Here is an 18,860-nt window from a genome sequence, read left to right on the forward strand (position 1 = left end):
TTTAATAAGAATGTCATTTCCATCAATGCATCCAATTACATTTGGATACCTGAAATTGCCAGGGAACTGCACAAAAGTGTGTAGGAACCGTTTGAATGCAAGACATACTGTACAAGCGCCCGTATACACAGTTGCCTTTTCCACATGCTCTGCATCACCCACATTATACAGAAAACTCCCTCTGGTGAAAAAAAAAAACGAAGGGCAATGCATAAAATGTGCTTGGTGTAAAACGCTGATCCACAATGTGTCATGTTGGTGATGTGAGGTTTCAAAAGGTTTGTTAAATTACTGATTCACATGAAAAATTTTAATGCTCCCAAAATATTAATCCGGATATGAAAACACATCTATACGTGGTCTTATCATCCCCTCACAGCAAAAAAGATTTTGTATAATCTGTGCTTCCTCATCCACAGGACTCTCTTCAAATGCTCCGTCAGCTTTCTGAAACAAACTAACCCTGGACCAGGTTATGTGCAGTGAGTAAGTTGCTATGGTTACTTAGATACCCTTTTAAGACACAATGAACCACACTTGACTGTTTATTTTGTGCATTAGTCTTTTAATTAGAAGTGATTTTGGCAGATCACATCTCGTAACACCCTGCAATCTCTTTAGTCCACTGGGTTAACTGGGGGTTACTCTTGATTATCTTCATAAAGTGTAGGGGGCCTTGAAATTTTCTGGTATTGTGTACAAACCCTGGCCATTTTGCTTCCAAGTTGGTTATGAGGTGGGATGTGTCACATATTGCCTAGTGAGTGGGGACCAGTAATGAGTGGCATTTAATTCACTAATTATATAAATTATAAATATAAATGATATATATACACATCCATCTTCTACCGCTTACTCCTTTTCAGGGTCACGGGGAACCTGGAGTCTATCCCAGGGAGCATCGGGCACAAGGCAGGGTACACCCTGGACAGGGTGCCAGTCATCGCAGGGCACAATCACATACACACTCACACACTTCATACTCTACGGACACTTTGAACATGCAAACTCCACACACACATGGCCCCGGCAGGACTCGAACCCCGGACCCTGGAGGTGTGAGGCGAATATATATATATATATATATATATATATATATATATATATATATATATATATATATATATATATTAAGTTCAGTGGTCAGAGCTCTGAAGCTTTAAACAAATATAAAATACAGCGGCTCTTTGTGTACAGAGAATATTTAATAACATAAATATAAACTTGTTTAGGTGTTTTTATAGAGATTTCACTCCACACTGTTAGAATATCAGCTTTGTGGCCAAAAGGTAAGAACAGAGAGCTTAGCAACAACCGGCAGCTAAACACTAAACAATAATACTTAAACACTTAAGCACTAAAACACTCACACTTTCAAAACTACTGTAATCTACTGAGGGAAAAGATACAGAAAATAATGACTGTATTATACCATTGGGCGTTAAATGATCAGGTATTTTGTACAGCTGTGTGTTATAGTGTATATTAGCTGTGTGTGGGATTCTGGTGTGGGATTCTTGTCAGATCCTCAGAGCCAAAGCAGCCCAAATACTTTCTGCTCAAGACTAGGACACAATATACTAAATAGTACACTCCATATTATAGGGAAACATCCATCTGGATTGTGTGAGCATTGTCAAATACCAGAGACTGTAGAACATGTGCTTGTTACCTGTAGGAAATATGAAACACAGAGGATGGACATGGTAAGGAACCTGATCTGCTTTCTAATAAAAACTGGACTAATGAGGAGAATACATGGGGCTCTGTATAGGCGTTAAATAAGACCAGAAGATGGCAGTAGTGAAATATCAAGTATGCAATCTGCCATTAAAATCCGAAGAAGAAGATGACGTCACTACAGGAAACTCACACGCTTGTTTGTTGAGCTTCCTTCTCCACACGGGCTTGGAAGCTCTGATCCTCTGTGTAACTTCACTAAAGGTGAGTTCATCAGAAACTTACCATCTGAGATACTCGGTTAACAGGTTAGTGGAGATTCTGGAGTCATGAATCTCTGTGTTTTTCTTCCAGTGTCCTGATTCTTTACTCCTCTTATAATGAAATCAGAGTCCAGACTCCGCTCTTTAGGAAAATCTCCACAGACTCCTGCTGCTTCTGGCTCAGAGGTAAAATTCAGTCACGTGTCTGATTTCTCTTTTCATTTTTAAACTCTGACAACTTGTTTATAATTAAGTAAACAACACTATATACAACCGCGCGTTCTGATGACGTCACAAGTGAGTCTCTTTTCGTCAGTGTGATATTACTTTATGACAACGTTGTTACTTTACCACGTCTTGGTAAGGTTTATTTTTATATATAATCTTGGCTAACGGTCCAGAAACGTCGTGGCCACGTCCTCCAAAAACTCTCTAACTAGTCTCATTGAGAACGATGTGAAGACGTGTTTTTATTTACTGTTTGATTCAGTGTTTACAACAAAATTGGCAACTTATTCATGAACTCTTACATAACAGACTGAGTACACAATCACATTTGTATAATTCAACACACAAGTAGAAAATAAAATAAAAATAAGAGAACATTTATAGGGGTTTGTTATATGAGATTACTCTTGTCTAACAATGAAAACAGGTTTCTGGCTTGGGGAATAGTCATTATTTTATATAGATAGTTCTTTTTTGAAAAATGTTTGGTTGGGGTGGTGTTATTAGGTATCTACATTTATGGATAAAAACATTTTGACAAAATTATTACATTATTTATCAGAAAAGAGTTTTGTTTTTTTGTCATTGAATATTATTCCAAATTTAACAACATCCCAAGTAAAAGAGTGTATAACACTTTAATCTTTTGTTTCAACCAGTTGTACACATCACTCCAAATCCTTGAACAGATTTACAATAAAAAAACCCAAATGTTCCATTTTTTCTATATCAGAATTACAGAATAAACATTATTTTGAGATTTCCATGTTAAATTTAACTCTTAGAAATTCTTTAGTGGGATATATTTCATTTATAATTTTAAAGTGCACTTCTTTGATTTTGGGGGATATGGAATAAGAAATATATTTCCTCCTTATTTCACATCTGACTTTTCTATTGTGATGATTAAGAATGTAAGTTCGTCTTACAGGACTCGGATAGCATTCTTGTAGTGCAGTGTTTATCTATAAAATGAACTTGGTTTATCCTAGGCTCATGAATCTTTGGACTTGTCTCTGTGTATTTTACATGTTCTCTTATTAATCTAATCATTGGTAAAGGGATACGTTTAATAATTTTGTTATAAATCATTTGAGGTCTGTTTAGTTTAAATTTGCTAAAGTGGTCCTTATAATCCAAGATATGGATCTTTATGTAAACCACTTTATGTTTATCTTTATGTAAGCCACTTTATGTAACCCTTATTACGAGGTAGTAAGAATGTACATAGGTGTAGTAGTCTAAAGTAGTCTTAGAGGTTATCAGTAATATGAATTTGGACCAGAATCAGAAGATGCTAAGTTGTTAAGAGCCTGAGAATTGAAGGTCAATAAAAAGAATACCACACCAGAATGACAGTTTGCATAAAGCGTATTAAATACACAGGGCTGGTACATACATATACAAAAACAGTTATGAAAAAAATAACAAACTAAAATAATAAAGTGCGCACGTAAATAAATCCCCTTTTAAATTCCCTTGAGCTCAGTTCGTCCTCAGTTTCACTTGCCTTTGTTGACAAGAGTTCAGTTACCAACATTGGGCCCTTTTTAGTTCGTGTTAGTGTTTGTCCTACCACCATGAAGATGAAGATGATGATCCTGGCAATCCGTCTAAAGTCAGAGTCACAAACACGGTTGGCTCACCACCCAGCCACCCGGACTGGGAATCTATGAATCTCTGGAAGAACGCCTGGTCCTTATAATCCAAGACATAATCCTTATAATATAATCATAATGTCCATAATTTGTAGTATTGACCAGATTCCTTTGTCCCACCATTCTTCTATACAGTTGCTCTCGGAAGTTTACATATCCCTTGCAGAATCTTAATACTTTTAACATAATAAGAGGGATCATAAAAATCCCATGTTATTTTTTTTATTTAGTGCTGTCCTGAATAAGCTATTTCACATAACACATGTTTACATATAGTCCACTTTTGATTCCTCTTTTGATTTTAAATCTTGGACTCGTCCCTTGCATAAGTACCACTGAACTATTTATATCTTTATAAAGTATTTTAAATATATTTATAAATTTTATACCAAAATGATGAAGTGTTTGAAAAATAAAATGGTGTTCCACCATGTCAAAGGCCTTGTAAAAATCAAAAAATAATACGAAACCATCCTCTTCAATTAAATGACCATACTCTGACATATCAAGAACTAATCAGATATTATTATGAATTGATCTTCCCTTTGAGAAACCTGATTGTGTCTCACTGCTTATTTGTGGTAAACCTGCTTGAGCTTCTATAAATAATTTATAATCTATGTTAAGTACTGTTATGGGATGCGGATTGTCTAACACCCTCTTATCTTTATTTGGTTTCGGAATCAAAGTAGTAAGGCTTTGCTTCATGTTAGTTAATAGTCCATTTTGTTTTATGCATATCTGTATAGCTTCTAATAGGAAAAATTTAAGCTCTTCCCCATTTTTTTTTTTTTTAAATTACCATTTTGTTTTTTTTTTTAAAGCTAGCTCTAGCTCTTGTACTGTAATATCCACTTCGCATAGATCTTTAAAAGTACTGTCAATTGTTGGGATATCCTTCTTCACTTCCTTGAAAAAATCATAATAATCTTCAGCTGCTTGCGAAGAAGAGTATAAATTAGAATAGAACTGAAACACCTCTTTAGTAATTACTCTATGATCAGAGTGTTCTTCCTGATTGTCTATTAAGCTACTAATCATGTTTTCTTTCTTGTCTCCTTTTTTCCAGCTTGTTGAAATATGAACTGTTCTTTTCTCCCTCTTCCATCCATTTAGCTCTGGATTTACATACAGTGCATCCGGAAAGTATTCACAGTGCTTCACTTTTCCCACATCTTATGTTGCAGCCTTATTCCAAAATGGATTAAATTCATTATTTTCCTCAAAATTCTACAAACAGTACCCCATAATGACAACATGAAAGAAGTTTGTTTGAAATTTTTGCAAATGTATTAAAAATAAAAAACAAAAAAGCACATGTACATAAGTATTCACAGCTTTTGCCATGACACTCAAAATTGAGCTCAGGTGCATCCTGTTTCCACTGATCATCCTTGAGATGTTTCTACAACTTGATTGGAGTCCACCTGTGGTAAATTCAGTTGATTGGACATGATTTGGAAAGTCACACACCTGTCTATATAAATTCCCACAGTTCACAATGCATGTCAGAGCACAAACCAAGCCATGAAGTCCAAGGAATTGTCTGGAGACCTCCAAGACAGGATTGTATCGAAGCACAGATCTGGGGAAGGGTACAGAAACATTTCCGCAGCATTGAAGGTCCCAGTGAGCACAGTGGACTCAATCATCTGTAAATGGAAGAAGTCTGGAACCAGCAAGACTCTTCCTAGAGCTGGCCGCCCGGCCAAACTGAGCGTTCGGGCGAGAAGGGCCTTAGTCAGGGAGGTGACCAAAAACCCGATGGGCACTCTGACAGAGCTCCAGTGTGTCTCTGTGGAGAGAGGAGAACCTTCGAGAAGAACAACCATCTCTGCAGCATGCCACCAATCAGGCCTGTATGGTAGAGTGGCCAGGCGGAAGCCATAGCCCGTCTGGAGTTTGCCAAAAGGCACCTGAAGGACTCTCAGACCATGTGAAACAAAATTCTCTGGTCTGATGAAGCAAAGATTGAACTCTTTGGCCTGAATGGAAAACATCATGTTTGGAGGAAACCAGGCACCACTCATCACCTGGCGAATACCATCCCTACAGTGAAGCATGGTGGTGGCAGCATCATGCTGTGGGGATGTTTTTCAGTGGCAGGAACTGGGAGACTAGTCAGGATCGAGGGAAAGATGAATGCAGCAAGGTACAGAAACATCCTTGATGAAAACCTGCTCCAGTGCGCTCTGGACCTCAGACTGGGGCGAAGGTTCATCTTCCAACAGGACAACGACCCTAAGCACACAGCCAAGATAACAAAGGAGTGGCTACAGGACAACTCTGTGAATGTCTTTGAGTGACCCAGCCAGAGCCCAGACTTGAACCCGATTGAACATCTCTGGAGAGATCTGAAAATGGCTGTACACGGACGCTCCCCATCCAACCTGATGGAGCTTGAGAGGTCCTGCAAAGAAGAATGGGAGAAACTGCCCCAAAATAGGTGTGCCAAGCTTGTAGCATCATACTCAAAAAGACTTGAGGCTGTAATTGGTGCCAAAGGTGCTTCAACAAAGTATTGAGCAAAGTCTGTGAATACTTATGTACATGTGGTTTTTTTTGTTTTTTATTTTTAATAAATTTGCAAAGATTTCAAACAAAGTTCTTTCATGTTGTCATTATGGGGTATTGTTTGTAGAATTTTGAGGAAAATAATGAATTTAATCCATTTTGGAATAAGGCTGTAACATAACAAAATGTGGAAAAAGTGAAGCGCTGTGAATACTTTCCGGATGCAATGTATGCACCTTTTGCTTTCCTAATATATACTTCATCTAGCTCGGATTGTAAATTAATTACTTTTTCCTTGTTTGTGTCAGGTAAGAACGGATATATCTTGCATTAATTTAAATTCTTTTTCCCGTTTCTTTTTATTCAGATTTTTGCTAAATGTAATTGAGTATTCTCTAATTTTGTATTTCATATATTCCTATTAACTGCTACTGGACATATCTTCACTTCTAATTTCAGTAATCATTTGTTTAATATAGGATCGATAGTCTTTTTTTAAAATTTTTTATTTAGCAGCTCGGCATTAAACGTCCAGTAGCCTTTTGTTCTTGAAGGTTTTTCCTTTGCTTTTATATCAAGATTAATAATATAGTGATCTGTTAAAGGGGCATTAGAAATGATACAGTTGGTAACCAAATCGGAGATCTCACTTGTACCTAACCAATAATCGATTCTTGAGCTACCGTTTCCATTTAGTTAAGTCCACGAGAACTGTCTGGAAGCGGAATTTAGTTCTCTCCAAATATCTACCAGTAAATTGGAGAAACCGAAATCTTGCAAAATACCATTCACTTGCAAATTACTAAATAGGTAAGGTAAGGTACTTTATTGTCATTGCAAACAATACAACGAAATTTAGTTTGGCAACTCTCAGACAGCGACAAGAGCATTTAAGCATAAAAGAAGTTAAAAACTTTTTTAAGAACTTAAAAAAGAAGAATTAAGAATAAATAAACAGCACACACTGTAAAATATATATACAACATTGCACATAAATATGATGCTTTGATTGTTGAAACATGTTCTGAGATGTATATATTGCACATAGTATAAAACCATTAGAGATGTATTGCACACTGTATAATGTGACAAAGTGCACTATGGTGCATGAGCAGCAAAGAGTAGTGTCAAATTAGTCCTTAACAGCTGTAAAGGACCAGGGAATTACTGGGTTGATTTGGTGGGGTGGAGAGGGTGTGATGGCAGCTACAGAAGAAAGAATCTGCACTTCAGTCTGTTGGTGTGTGACTTGATGACCCTGTACCTCTTTCCAGATAGTAAGGGGACAAACATTTTGTGACCTGGATGAATGGAGTCTTTAATGATACTGCTGTCCTTTGTTTGCAGTTGGCTAACGTATACAGAGTCCAGGTTCGGGAGCTCAGTGCCTATGATGCACTGTACTGGTTTAACTACCGGACACAAGTCTTTGTCTTTCTATTATACCGTATGTGAGTATTCTCTGTATGGTGTTGCGGTAGAAATTTGCAAGGAGCTGTCTGGCCTGATGAGTTTCTGCAAGAAGAATAGCCTTTGTTGTGCTTTCTTTACCAGGTGAGGGGTATTGACGGACCATGGGAGTTCTTTTGTCTTGTGAACTCCAAGTAAACCTGATGTCGTTCACGCTCTCCACTTCCTCTCAATTTATATGCAGAGGGAGATGGGTGGTCCTTCTGGATCTCCTGAAGTCTACGATGGTCTGCATGGTTTTGTGGTGTTCAGGACCAAATTACTCTCCATACACTACTGAATTAGATGTTGTACCTCCTCCCTGTAGGCTGTTTCCTCATTATCAGATACGAGTCCCACTATGGTGGGGTCATCTGCAAACTTTACTGTGGAGTTGGAAGAATGGATTGGGGTGCAGTCATGCGTGAAGAGGATGAATAGGGCTGGGCTAAGCACACAGCCCTGCAGTGTTCAGAACAAGCGTGGAGGAGGTGTGATTACCTATTCTCATGTGTTTTCTGTTAGTGAGAAAGTCCATGATCCATGAGCAGAGTGCTGCTTCTAGGCACAGGTTGCCTAGTTAGCATTTGAGTTTGTGAGGAATGATAGTGTTAAAAGCAGAACTGAAATCATAACTGTTTGGCTGCTCTAGATGTGTTAAGGCTGTGTGAAATGCAAATGAGATTGCGTCATCCGTAGATCTATTTGCTCGGTAAGCTAATTGATGACTGTCTAGATCCTTGGAGATGTTGGGTTTGATGTCTTTCTCAAAGCACTTCATGACAATGGGGGTTAAGGCAACTGGGCAGTAGTCATTGAGGCAATCCACCACAGATCTTTTAGGCACCCGAATGATAGAGGTGGACTTGAGATAGGTGGGGACCTTGGCAAGCTTTAATGAGCGGTTGAAAATATTTGTGAGCACCCCTGCTAACTGGTTGGGACATGTTCTGAGTGTGTGGCCCGAGACCCTGTCAGGTCCTCCAGCTCTGTGGATGTTAATGCGCTGTTTGTCTTTGTGTTTCAGCTCTTTGATGCGTTTCTTCAATACCCTCCTGGCATTACTGTAGGCCTGCATGTCGCATGATTTATAAGCCACATCACACTCTTTAAGCAGAGACCGTACCTTACTGTCAAGCCATGGTTTCCAGTTGGGGAACGTTTTGATGGTTTTGGTTGTTAGAATAGACTCCGTGCAGAAGTCTGTGTAGGCCTGGACTGATGTACTATATTCCTCCAGATCAGCTCTTATCGTCTGTGAGCTCAAAACAGTCTTGCAGTCGTGAGTTGGCTTCCTCACTCCAAACTTGACTGTCTTAACAACTGGTTTTGTTCTGCAGATCAGAGGCTTATAGGCTGGCGTCAGCATCAGGGAAACATGATCTGATGAGCCCAGATATTGGAGCTGAGATGGCTTTGTTTGCTCCTGGAACATTTGTGTAGACTTGGTCCAAAATGTTCTTTTCTCTAGTTTGGATGTTAGCTGGTTGCTAATAGCAGCGTGTAATTTTTCAAGTGCTGCCTTAGCATTAGCTTGTGAGGGTATGTAGACAGCCATGAATATGATAGCAATAAACTCCCTGGGTATGAAAAACTGTCTACATTTCGCCAACATATATTCAAGGTCTGGGGAGCAATGTTTCTCAATGATGTCTGTGGCTGTGTAGGGCTGTGCAATTAATTGAATGTTCGATTGCAATTTCGATTATGGCCCCCGGCGATTATGAAAACAAAATCGAGATAAAATGATTATTGTGACATGTTTTGTTTTACAGTGTTCTCGTTTTGTCTTTTTAAACAATGTGCACTATTTTTCTTTACAGCTGTTTACAAGAACAAGAAAACAAGCATTAGCGCATTAAGGCATAGTGATCTAATGTATTTTTATTTCTACTTTATTTAAATGCTTTTTGCCATAATTGAGCAGCCCTATGGCTGTGCACCAGTCTTTTACTTATATGCATACTCCACCGCTTCTGTTCTTACTGCAGACTGTTGTCCTCTCTGCCCGGTAAACAGAGTGACCTGCTAGCTCAATGGCTGCATCAGGAACAGTGTTGATAAACCAGGTCTCTGTGATAATTGCACGAAGCTGCATATCTTGTTAGAGGTAACCCCTAGGCGAATTTCGTCCATCTTGTTGATGAGTGACCAAGAGATTGTGAGGAAGAGACTCAGCAGAGATGATTTGTGTGGGTTAGCTCTTAGCCTAGCTCGAAGGTCAGCTCTCTTTCCCTGCTTTTGCTTTCTTTCCTTTTGCCTCCTGTGTCGCCTTCCAGGCAGGATGGTGTTAGCTCCAGCGGGCTGTGCAGTGCATAGAATCTCCAGGGGGATGAAGTCGCAGTTTTCAAAGGTAAAATCTGGACACAGTTCTCTGATTTTAAGGAGTATAGACTGTTCATATATCCTGTGTGCACCAATTACTTGAACTAGTAAACTTAAAAATGATAAACAAAAAATAATAAAGAAAATGTTGCTAGTCTGGGAGTGCCTTGCTGCAGCGTCTGCACACACCGCCATTTTGCTGAAGGAAGACTATCTAAATAGTCATCAGACGTTATACTGAAATCCCCTCCTACCAAAACATGACTGGTGGCTTAGTTAGTTATAAAGTCTTTGATAACCTCAGTTACTGTCAATAATAAATTCTTATTCTGGAAACGGTTATTAAAACCGTAAACATTTACCAAAATGGTGAAAATTCAGTCTGGGTGAAGAAACATACCAATCCAATGCCCATCTTTAAGCACTCTGTGTTATGTTTTTCCCTGGACATTTGTTTAAACCGATAGCAACTCCAGCGGATCTATTTGATCTATGACTAATCAGCATGTCATCTCTCCATTGTCTTTGCCAAAATATGGTATCAGAAACCTCTGAATGTATTTCTTGTTTTTTTTTTAAAAAAAGGTCTGTAACTTGTAATTTTTGCAAAAAAAAAAAAAAAGGAACATTGCCTTCCCCTTAACAACATCGTTTAGACTCCTACAATTTAACAAAGAAAAAGAAACTTTGAGTTCAACGAGAACATTAAACATAGTGAACAATTAAAACAAGACATAACTAGTGCAGCAAAATTGTTACCTATAATTCAGCAGGTAGTGCAAAAGAGAATAAAAAGAAAAGTGCAGTTTCAGTCTCCTGTAATATCATCCTCTGTCTCACCTGATCGCACATGGAACTTGTTAATACCGGCTCATGCAATACATTTGCCGTCTATGTAACCAAACGCCCACAGCAGAGTCTTGCAATCCAGTGAGGTGCAATTTCCGAACCAGAGAGTGATGCAGCTGCTCAGGATGCTCTCATTAGTTCCTCTGTAGAATGTGGTGAGGATGAGGGTGGTAGATGGGCTTTCTTCAGCCTTCGCAGAAAGTAGAGATACTGCTGGGCTTTCTTGGTTATGGAGCTGGTTTTGAGGGACCAGGTGAGGTTCTCCATAAGGTGAACACCAAGGTATTTGGTGCTCTTGACGATCTCTATGGAGGAGCCATCGATGTTCAGCAGAGTGTGGTCGCTCCTTGCTCTCCTGAAGTCAACAACCATCTCTTTTGTTTTGTGCACATTCAGAGACAGGTTGTTGGCTCCGCACCAGTCCGTTATCCGCTGCACCTCTTCTCTGTATGCTGACTGAATTTTTGCTGATGAGACCCACCACAGTCATGTCATCGGCAAACTTGATGATGTGATTGCAGCCGTGCATTGCTGCACAATTGTGTGTCAGCAGAGTGAATGGCAGTGGACCGAGCACACACCCCTGGGGGGCCCCAGTGCTCAGCATGGTTGTGCTGGAAAAGTTGTACCCAGTCCGGACATATTGAGGTCTCTCATTCAAGAAATCCAGGATCCAGTTAAAGATGGAGGTGTTCAGGCCCAGTAGGTTCAGCTTTCCAATCAGGTGCTGAGGAATGAATGTGTTGAATGCTGAACTGAAATCTATGAACAGCATTCGAATGTGGGTGAGGGCCAGATGTAGGGTGGTGGTGATGGCATCATCTGTTCAGCGGTTGATGCAAAACACAAACTGTAGTGGGGCCAGTGAAATGGGCAGCAGGGTCTTGATGTGCCTCATGATGAGCCTCTGGAAGCACTTCATGATGATGGATGTGAGTCCAACAGGACGGTAGTCACTGAGGCAGGACACTGGAGACTTCTTTGGCATGGGGATAATGGTGGTAGCCTTGAAGCACGTTGGAACGATGGCGCTGCTCAGGGAGATGTTGAAGATGTCAGTGAAAACATATGCTAGCTGATCTTCACATCCTCTGAGCACTCTGCCAGGAATGTTGTCTGGTCCAGCAGCCTTCCATGGGTTGACTCTGCATAGAGTTTTTCTCACATCAGCCGTGGTTAGACACAGCACCTGGTCATTGGGAGGAGGGGTGGTCTTCCTCGCTGCCAGGTCATTTTGCGCCTCAAACCGTGCGTAGAAGTTGTTCAGCGCATCTGGAAGGGAGGCATCACTGTCACAGGTGGGTGATGTTGTCCTGTTGTTGCTGATTGTCTGAATGCCCTGGCACATGTGCTGCATGTCGCAGCTATCTGTGAAATGACTGTGGATTTTCTGGGCGTGTGCACACTTTTCCTCTCTGATGGCCTGGGACAGTTTGGCCCTCGCTGTTCTTAGGGCCGCCTTGTCACCTGCCCTGAAGGCGGAGGCTCGTGTCCTCAGTAGTGCTCACATCTCCGCAATCATCCACAGCTTCTGGTTGGATCGTGTGGTGATGGTCTTGGAGACGGTGACTTCATCAATGCACTTGCTGGTCACTGACGCTGTGTATTCCTCTAAGGTGGTGGAGTTGCTGTCAGTTGCTGCCTCCCTGAACATGTCCCAGTCATTGTGCTCAAAACAGTCCTGAAGAGCAGAGATGGCTCCTGCTGGCCAGGTTTTAATCTTCAAAACCGGTTTGGAGCGTCTGACGAGTGGTCTGTATGCAGGAATTAGCATAACAGAGATGTGGTCTGAGTAGCCGATGTGGGGGCGGGGCTCTGCCCTGTACACATCGGGGATGTTTGTATAAACAAGATCCAGTGTGTTCGCCCCTCTCGTTGCAAAGTCCGCATATTAATGTAATTTAGGGAGCACTGTTTTGAGATTCGCATGGTTGAAATCTCCGGCGATAATACAGTCCAGCGGGGTGTGTTCTGCAGTTCGCTAATAGCTCCATTCAGTTCATGTACATTGAACATGAATACAGCTAGACGGTCTCATTTACCAACAAACAGCACTGGGAAAGACCATGCAAACAATTTCACCAATTATCCAGTTATCCACAAAAGATGCACAAAAAAATCTGCAGGTTGCATTGCAAATTTAAAAAAAAAAAAGCCTCAGCAAAATCAAGCATTATTGGCCGCAACAGTTACAAGAAACTCTGTGAAATCCTGTATGGACTGATCATATCACACAAACCTAGGGATCACCATGCAAGTCTCCAGGGATGCAGTGTTACTGGATTTTACTGAATATTTTGTACACTGAATTTTACAGTGTTACTGAATTTTAAGAAGCATGCCTGTGGCATGAGCTATAACTTCACACCTGATTGATAGTCAGATTATTTTTTTAACTGAGAATGTATGTATGTAGATTCCAATAATTCTGCAGACCATTGTATTTAGAAACACAAAGTTCCATTTTGATTTCCCAGACTCTAAACACATTCAGTGCTCAGACGCCCAGAGTAAGGTCATCTTTGTAGGGCTAGTCTAGAATTTTGTAAACATACAAAGATTTACATTAACTATTTCTGTGTGACGAGAAATTATGTGTAAGGTCAACTGTCTTGTTCATCTTGGCTCTTAAAAATGATCAGTCACAGTGGTTTTGACATTAGTAAAATTTGGCTGCAATCAATGGAATTATGTTACAAATCTATTGTAGAAGACATTTCCAAAAACAATTCCATAAACACATGAAGACAAAATCTATAATTATTTAAGCATCTTGAATAATTTTATTGTGTTTTCCAGATGTACCACTGCTCAGACTGTGGGAAGAGTTTTACTAAAAGTCATCATCTTAAAGATCACGAGCGGATCCACACAGGAGAGAAGCCATATTACTGCTTCCAGTGTGGGAAGAGTTTTACTGTTCAGAGTAATCTCCAACGACATGAGCGCATCCACACGGGACAGAAGCCGTATCGCTGTGGACAGTGTGGGAACAGTTTTACCCAACTATGTACACTCCAACGACATGAGCGCATTCACACAGGAGAGAAGCCGTATTACTGTGGACATTGTGGGAAGAGATTTACTCGTCAAAGTCATCTCCAAATACACGAGCGCATCCACACAGGACAGAAGCCGTATTACTGTGGACAGTGTGGGAAGGGTTTTACTTGCCATCGTTATCTCCAACTGCACGAGCGCATTCACACAGGAGAGAAGCCGTATCACTGTGGACAGTGTGAGAAGAGTTTTACGTGCCAGAGTAATCTCCAACAGCATGAGCGCATTCACACAGGGCAGAAGCCGTATTTCTGTGGACAGTGTGGGAAGAGTTTTACGTGCCATCGTACTCTCCAACAACATGAGCACATTCATACAGGACAGAAGCCATTTTACTGTGGACAGTGTGAGAAGAGTTTTACTTGTCAGCGTAATCTCCAACGACATGAGCGCATTCATACAGGAGAGAAGCCGTATTACTGTGGACAGTGTGGGAGGAGTTTTACTTGCCAGAGTAATCTCCAACAGCATGAGCACATTCACACAAGACAAAAGCCATTTTACTGTGGACAGTGTGAGAAGAGTTTTACTTGCCAACGTAATCTCCAACGACATGAGCGCATTCACACAGGAGAGAAGCTGTGTCACTGCTTGCAGTGTGGGAAAAGTTTTCGTGACCAGATGGTCCTCCACAGCCTCCAGGACAGTCATACAGGACAGAAGCTGTACCTCTGCGGACAATGTGGGCGGAGCTATACTCATTCAAGTTCGTTAAGGACACACGAGTGCTCTAACATAAAGCCATCAGATTTAGCCATGTGAATTTGTCACATTTAAGATACATGTTTTAAAAGGGCGGTAAAGAGACATTCAGGCATAAAACTATATTATATTATTTGTCATGGACTGTAGTAGGGATGAAACTGTTATTTGTTTCATGATAAACCATGATAAAATTCCCCGACAGTTAGTATTACCATGTCACATTTAATTATTATTAAAACCGTGCGCGATTATCGTGATTTGTAAAACTCGCAATAAATGCTGTCCACATGCACCCAGCATGCAACATTAGGTTTATTCGACCTCAGCTGGATGTAACCGATTGGCAAGAGTTCCCGCTTGCAGTCGGGGAGGAGTTGAAAACGGAGACGTCAACTCAGACACTTTCTGCTTCCCGTATTTTAAAAAAAAAAAAAAAAAAAAAAAACGCTTCCTGTAGTGATGCTCGCGTGGTGTTTGCGTTCTTGGATTAACAGAACACTTCTGAGTGGTGCTGCACTGCTGGCAATACGGACTCTTGCGTTTCTGACTCACCTGTTACAAATATACTGACTGTAGATACTATATTGATCTGAAAGGCACATATACATGTGTCTCTAGCTGTCGTATTCAAGTATTTTAAGTATTTAAATATTTTATTATTTTATTGTGATTATTGACACACTGAGGACGTCCACACGAATGGCGGCTCAAAAGCAGATACTCTTTTGGATATTGATCCTAGTGCTTGTGACTGCGGCTTGCCAAACACATTCAATTACGTCCAGGAACAGCGGGCTGCCGATAACCTGCACAAGTGATGCTCTCTTGCAGCTTTGGTCTGCTGTACCAACTATGTCTGTGGACTTGTCAGACTTGCCGAATGCAGAGAGTAAATTGTCAGATAAAAGATGCCTAAGAAGGAGAGGACGAAGGCAAAGTATCCGTCAGTGTTTCCGGCGTCGTGGAAATAGACCTCTTTTACCTGGAATAATTTTAAGCAACATGACATCTCTGCAAAATAAAATTGAGGCCCTTTGCATTAAAGCCAGGGTCTGCTTTGAATACAGAGAATCAGGCCTTATGGTACTCATGGAAACATGGCTTCATCCAGACATGGCACGCAATATGAGGTGGGTGGCTTCTGTCTTGTCCGCTCCGATCGTTCTGCACATCGGGCAAGAAATGAGGTAGAGGAGTGTGCTTGTTTGTGAATGAAGGCTGGTGTTCCCAGTTCACAGTGAGATCCACAGTGTGTGATACCGATGTTGAACTACTTTGCTTAAGTCTAAGACCTTTTTATTTACCGAAAGAGTGTGGTAATATCGTCTGTGGTTTATGTTCCACCCTCTGGTAATGCAATAAGATCTGCGGAGTAAATTAATGACTGTGTTCAACAATAACTTCAATGCACACCCAGTGTACCTTTTTTTTATATTGGGAGTCTTCAACCACTGCAAACTGGAACTGTAATTATCTGGTTTTGAACAATGTCAAGTGCACCACAAGAAACAATAGAACTTTAGATAAATGCTACAGGAATGTAAAAAAAAAAAAGGCATATAAATCAAAATCAAGGCCCCCTCTAGCAAGTTCTGATCACGATACCTTATCCAACATATAGGACAGTCTTGAAGAGTTCTAAACCTGTGACTAAAGATGTGTTATTGTGGTCAGAAGACAGTATTGAGTCTCTGAAAGGCTGTTTCTTATGCACTGAGTGGGATATTTTTTATAGGCTGATATTGATGAAACAACAGAAGTAATAGCCGACTATGTAAATTTCTGTACAGACAATGTAGCTACTAAAAAACAGGTAACCATTTACCACTATAACAAACTTTATATTACAAAGGACATAACATTGCATTAACAGGAGAAAAATTGCTTTTAAAAACCATGATCGTGTAGCACTAAAATCTGTTGAGAAAGAACTGAATCAGTTGCTTAAAGCGGCAAGGAAAAAAATAAAAATATTTTAGAAGAGAATTTTAGTCTAAGCCCCAAAGGATGTGGAGTTAAAAAAAAAAATACAAATAAATCTAAGAAATATGTAACCAGTAAAGAAGAGGTTCTTTACAACTGATGATTTACAAAAGGTTTTTTTCCTAAGTTTTTACAAACTGTTTTTTTCTAAGATTTGATACTCATAACTTTGATTATGAATGTAAATCTGAATTGAACTCTATGATTACTTCCGATCTTGGGGAGAATAGGTTGATGATTGACTCTGACCGCGTTTAGTTGTTAATTAAACGTATGTGCTCTAGGAATTCTGCTGGCCCTGATAGTATTTCAGCCTGTGCCGAGGAACTGACCCCTGTTTGGTGCTCTATATTCCAACAGTCTATTGATTCGAAAACAGTCCCAGCCCTTTGGAAAGTCTCTCATAATTCCTGTGCCAAAAATAGCTCTCCCCTCTGAAAAGAATGATTTTGGACCAATTGCTCTCATGTCAGTGGTGATGAAGTGTATGGTGTTCATACTAAAAGCAGATGTTAACAGTAAATTAGATCCATTTCAGTTTTCTTATCGACAAGGCAGAGGTACAGGTGATGCCATTAATACTTTGATACACTTGATCTTAAATCATCTTGAGGACCCTGAAGTTTCGACTGCTTCTTATTGACTTTAGCTCGGCTTTTAATACTATCCACCCCTATATCTTAATTAAAAAACTAAAGCAGTTAGGTGTGAATCCTGCAATTCTACATTGGTATTACTCATTTTTAACAGACAGAAGCCAGAGTGTTAAAGTAAACAACAGTCTGTCCCAGTTAAGATTTTGTAGTATGGGCCTTCCACAAGGCTGCATTAGCTCACCAGTCCTTTTTACGCTGTATACAAATGAGTGCACTAGTAGGTACTCTCAGAATTAAAATATTTCGATCATACAGCTTTTTTAAATTTATTGAACAATCTGGACAGCTCTTTTGTTTATCATTCTGAGATTAAGTAATTTGTTGACTAGTGTGATGCCAATTACTTACATTTAAACACAACTAAGGAGATAATATTTGACCTCAGGGGTATAGTCCTGTACGATCATAGTCCTGTACTTGTACATAATAGAGGCTGTGGCTCAGGTGGTAGAGCGGGTTGTCCACTAATCGTAGGGTTGGCGGTTCGATTCCCGGCCCACATGACTCCACATGCCGAAGTGTCCTTGGGCAAGACACTGAACCCCAAGTTATCCCCGATGGCAAGTTAGCAAGTTAGTTAGGTGTACGAGTCTGTGTGAATGGGTGAATGAGACGCAGTGTAAAGAGCTTTGGAACCGCTAAGGTTAAAGCGCTATATAAGTGCAGACCATAGGACATTACACAAGTACAGTCTTACAAGTACCTTGGAATGTATATTGATAGATCTCTTATGTGGGATATGCATATTAATTGGGTCTGTGAGTGACTTTACCAAAGACTGTACTTTTTATGCAGATTGTGGTTTTATGGTGTTGATAAAAGATTCTTTTTTTATCAGTCTGTACTAGGGAGTGTAATCAGGTACGGACTGTCAACCTGGAATGGAAACCTCGCTGTGAAATCCAAAACCAAGTTAACATACATAATACAAACTGTTATGAAACTGATGGGCCAGAAAGACCATTACAGTATCGAGTCTCTCTATGAACAATGTACACTAAGAGAAGCTAGAAGAATCCTGAGCGACCCGTCCCATGTACTCTATACTTGTTATGAACTGTTACCTTCTGGTAGACGTTATAGAATCCCTCTGTGTAAATTGAATAGGTTAAAAAAATTGTTTGTACCTGTATCAATTAAATTGCTGAATAAGGATAAGTGATTTTTTTTTTCTCTTTTTTGTGGAGGGGGTGTATGTGTTCTGTGTTTGTATTGTGTTGTATTGTATATTATGATTATTTTAGAATTAACAGGTGATGTAGAAATGTTGATTACTGAGTCCACACCAAATTTTCCTACTGGGGACAATAAAAGTATATTTAATTTCATAAACAGATGTCTGAATTTTACATGTAGCAACCAGAAACACTCTTCACTGAATAGGTTAATTTAATATGGTGCCTGTATGTACAAGAAGAAAGAAACACAGCATTTGTGGGGCTCATGTGGGTATGAAATGGGCTGAAAAATGGGCCCTATATAGGATTGTC

The 18,860-nt window shown here is 40.0% G+C and overlaps 1 protein-coding gene across 1 annotated transcript; it reads left to right on the forward strand.

The window, feature by feature from the left end:
- The first annotated feature begins 2,034 nt into the window (after positions 1-2,034).
- Positions 2,035-18,528, forward strand: LOC128623061 (zinc finger protein 239-like). The gene is made up of 3 exons (XM_053649924.1): positions 2,035-2,129; positions 10,072-10,145; positions 13,766-18,528. The coding sequence occupies exons 2-3, from the start codon at positions 10,077-10,079 to the stop codon at positions 14,786-14,788; spliced, it is 1,092 nt and encodes a 363-aa protein (XP_053505899.1). The 5' UTR covers positions 2,035-2,129; positions 10,072-10,076; the 3' UTR covers positions 14,789-18,528.
- Positions 18,529-18,860: the final 332 nt, after the last annotated feature.

Source organism: Ictalurus furcatus, chromosome 19 (assembly GCF_023375685.1).
Source record: "Ictalurus furcatus strain D&B chromosome 19, Billie_1.0, whole genome shotgun sequence".
Classification (NCBI taxonomy): Eukaryota; Metazoa; Chordata; class Actinopteri; order Siluriformes; family Ictaluridae; genus Ictalurus; species Ictalurus furcatus.

Coding starts and splice junctions, on each gene's coding strand:
- LOC128623061 (XM_053649924.1), top strand. CDS start 10,077: ATGGTGTTAGCTCCAGCGGGCTGTGCAGTGCATAGAATCTCCAGGGGG. Junction 10,146..13,765: donor TGAAGTCGCAGTTTTCAAAG/GTAAAATCTGGA, acceptor TGTGTTTTCCAG/ATGTACCACTGCTCAGACTG.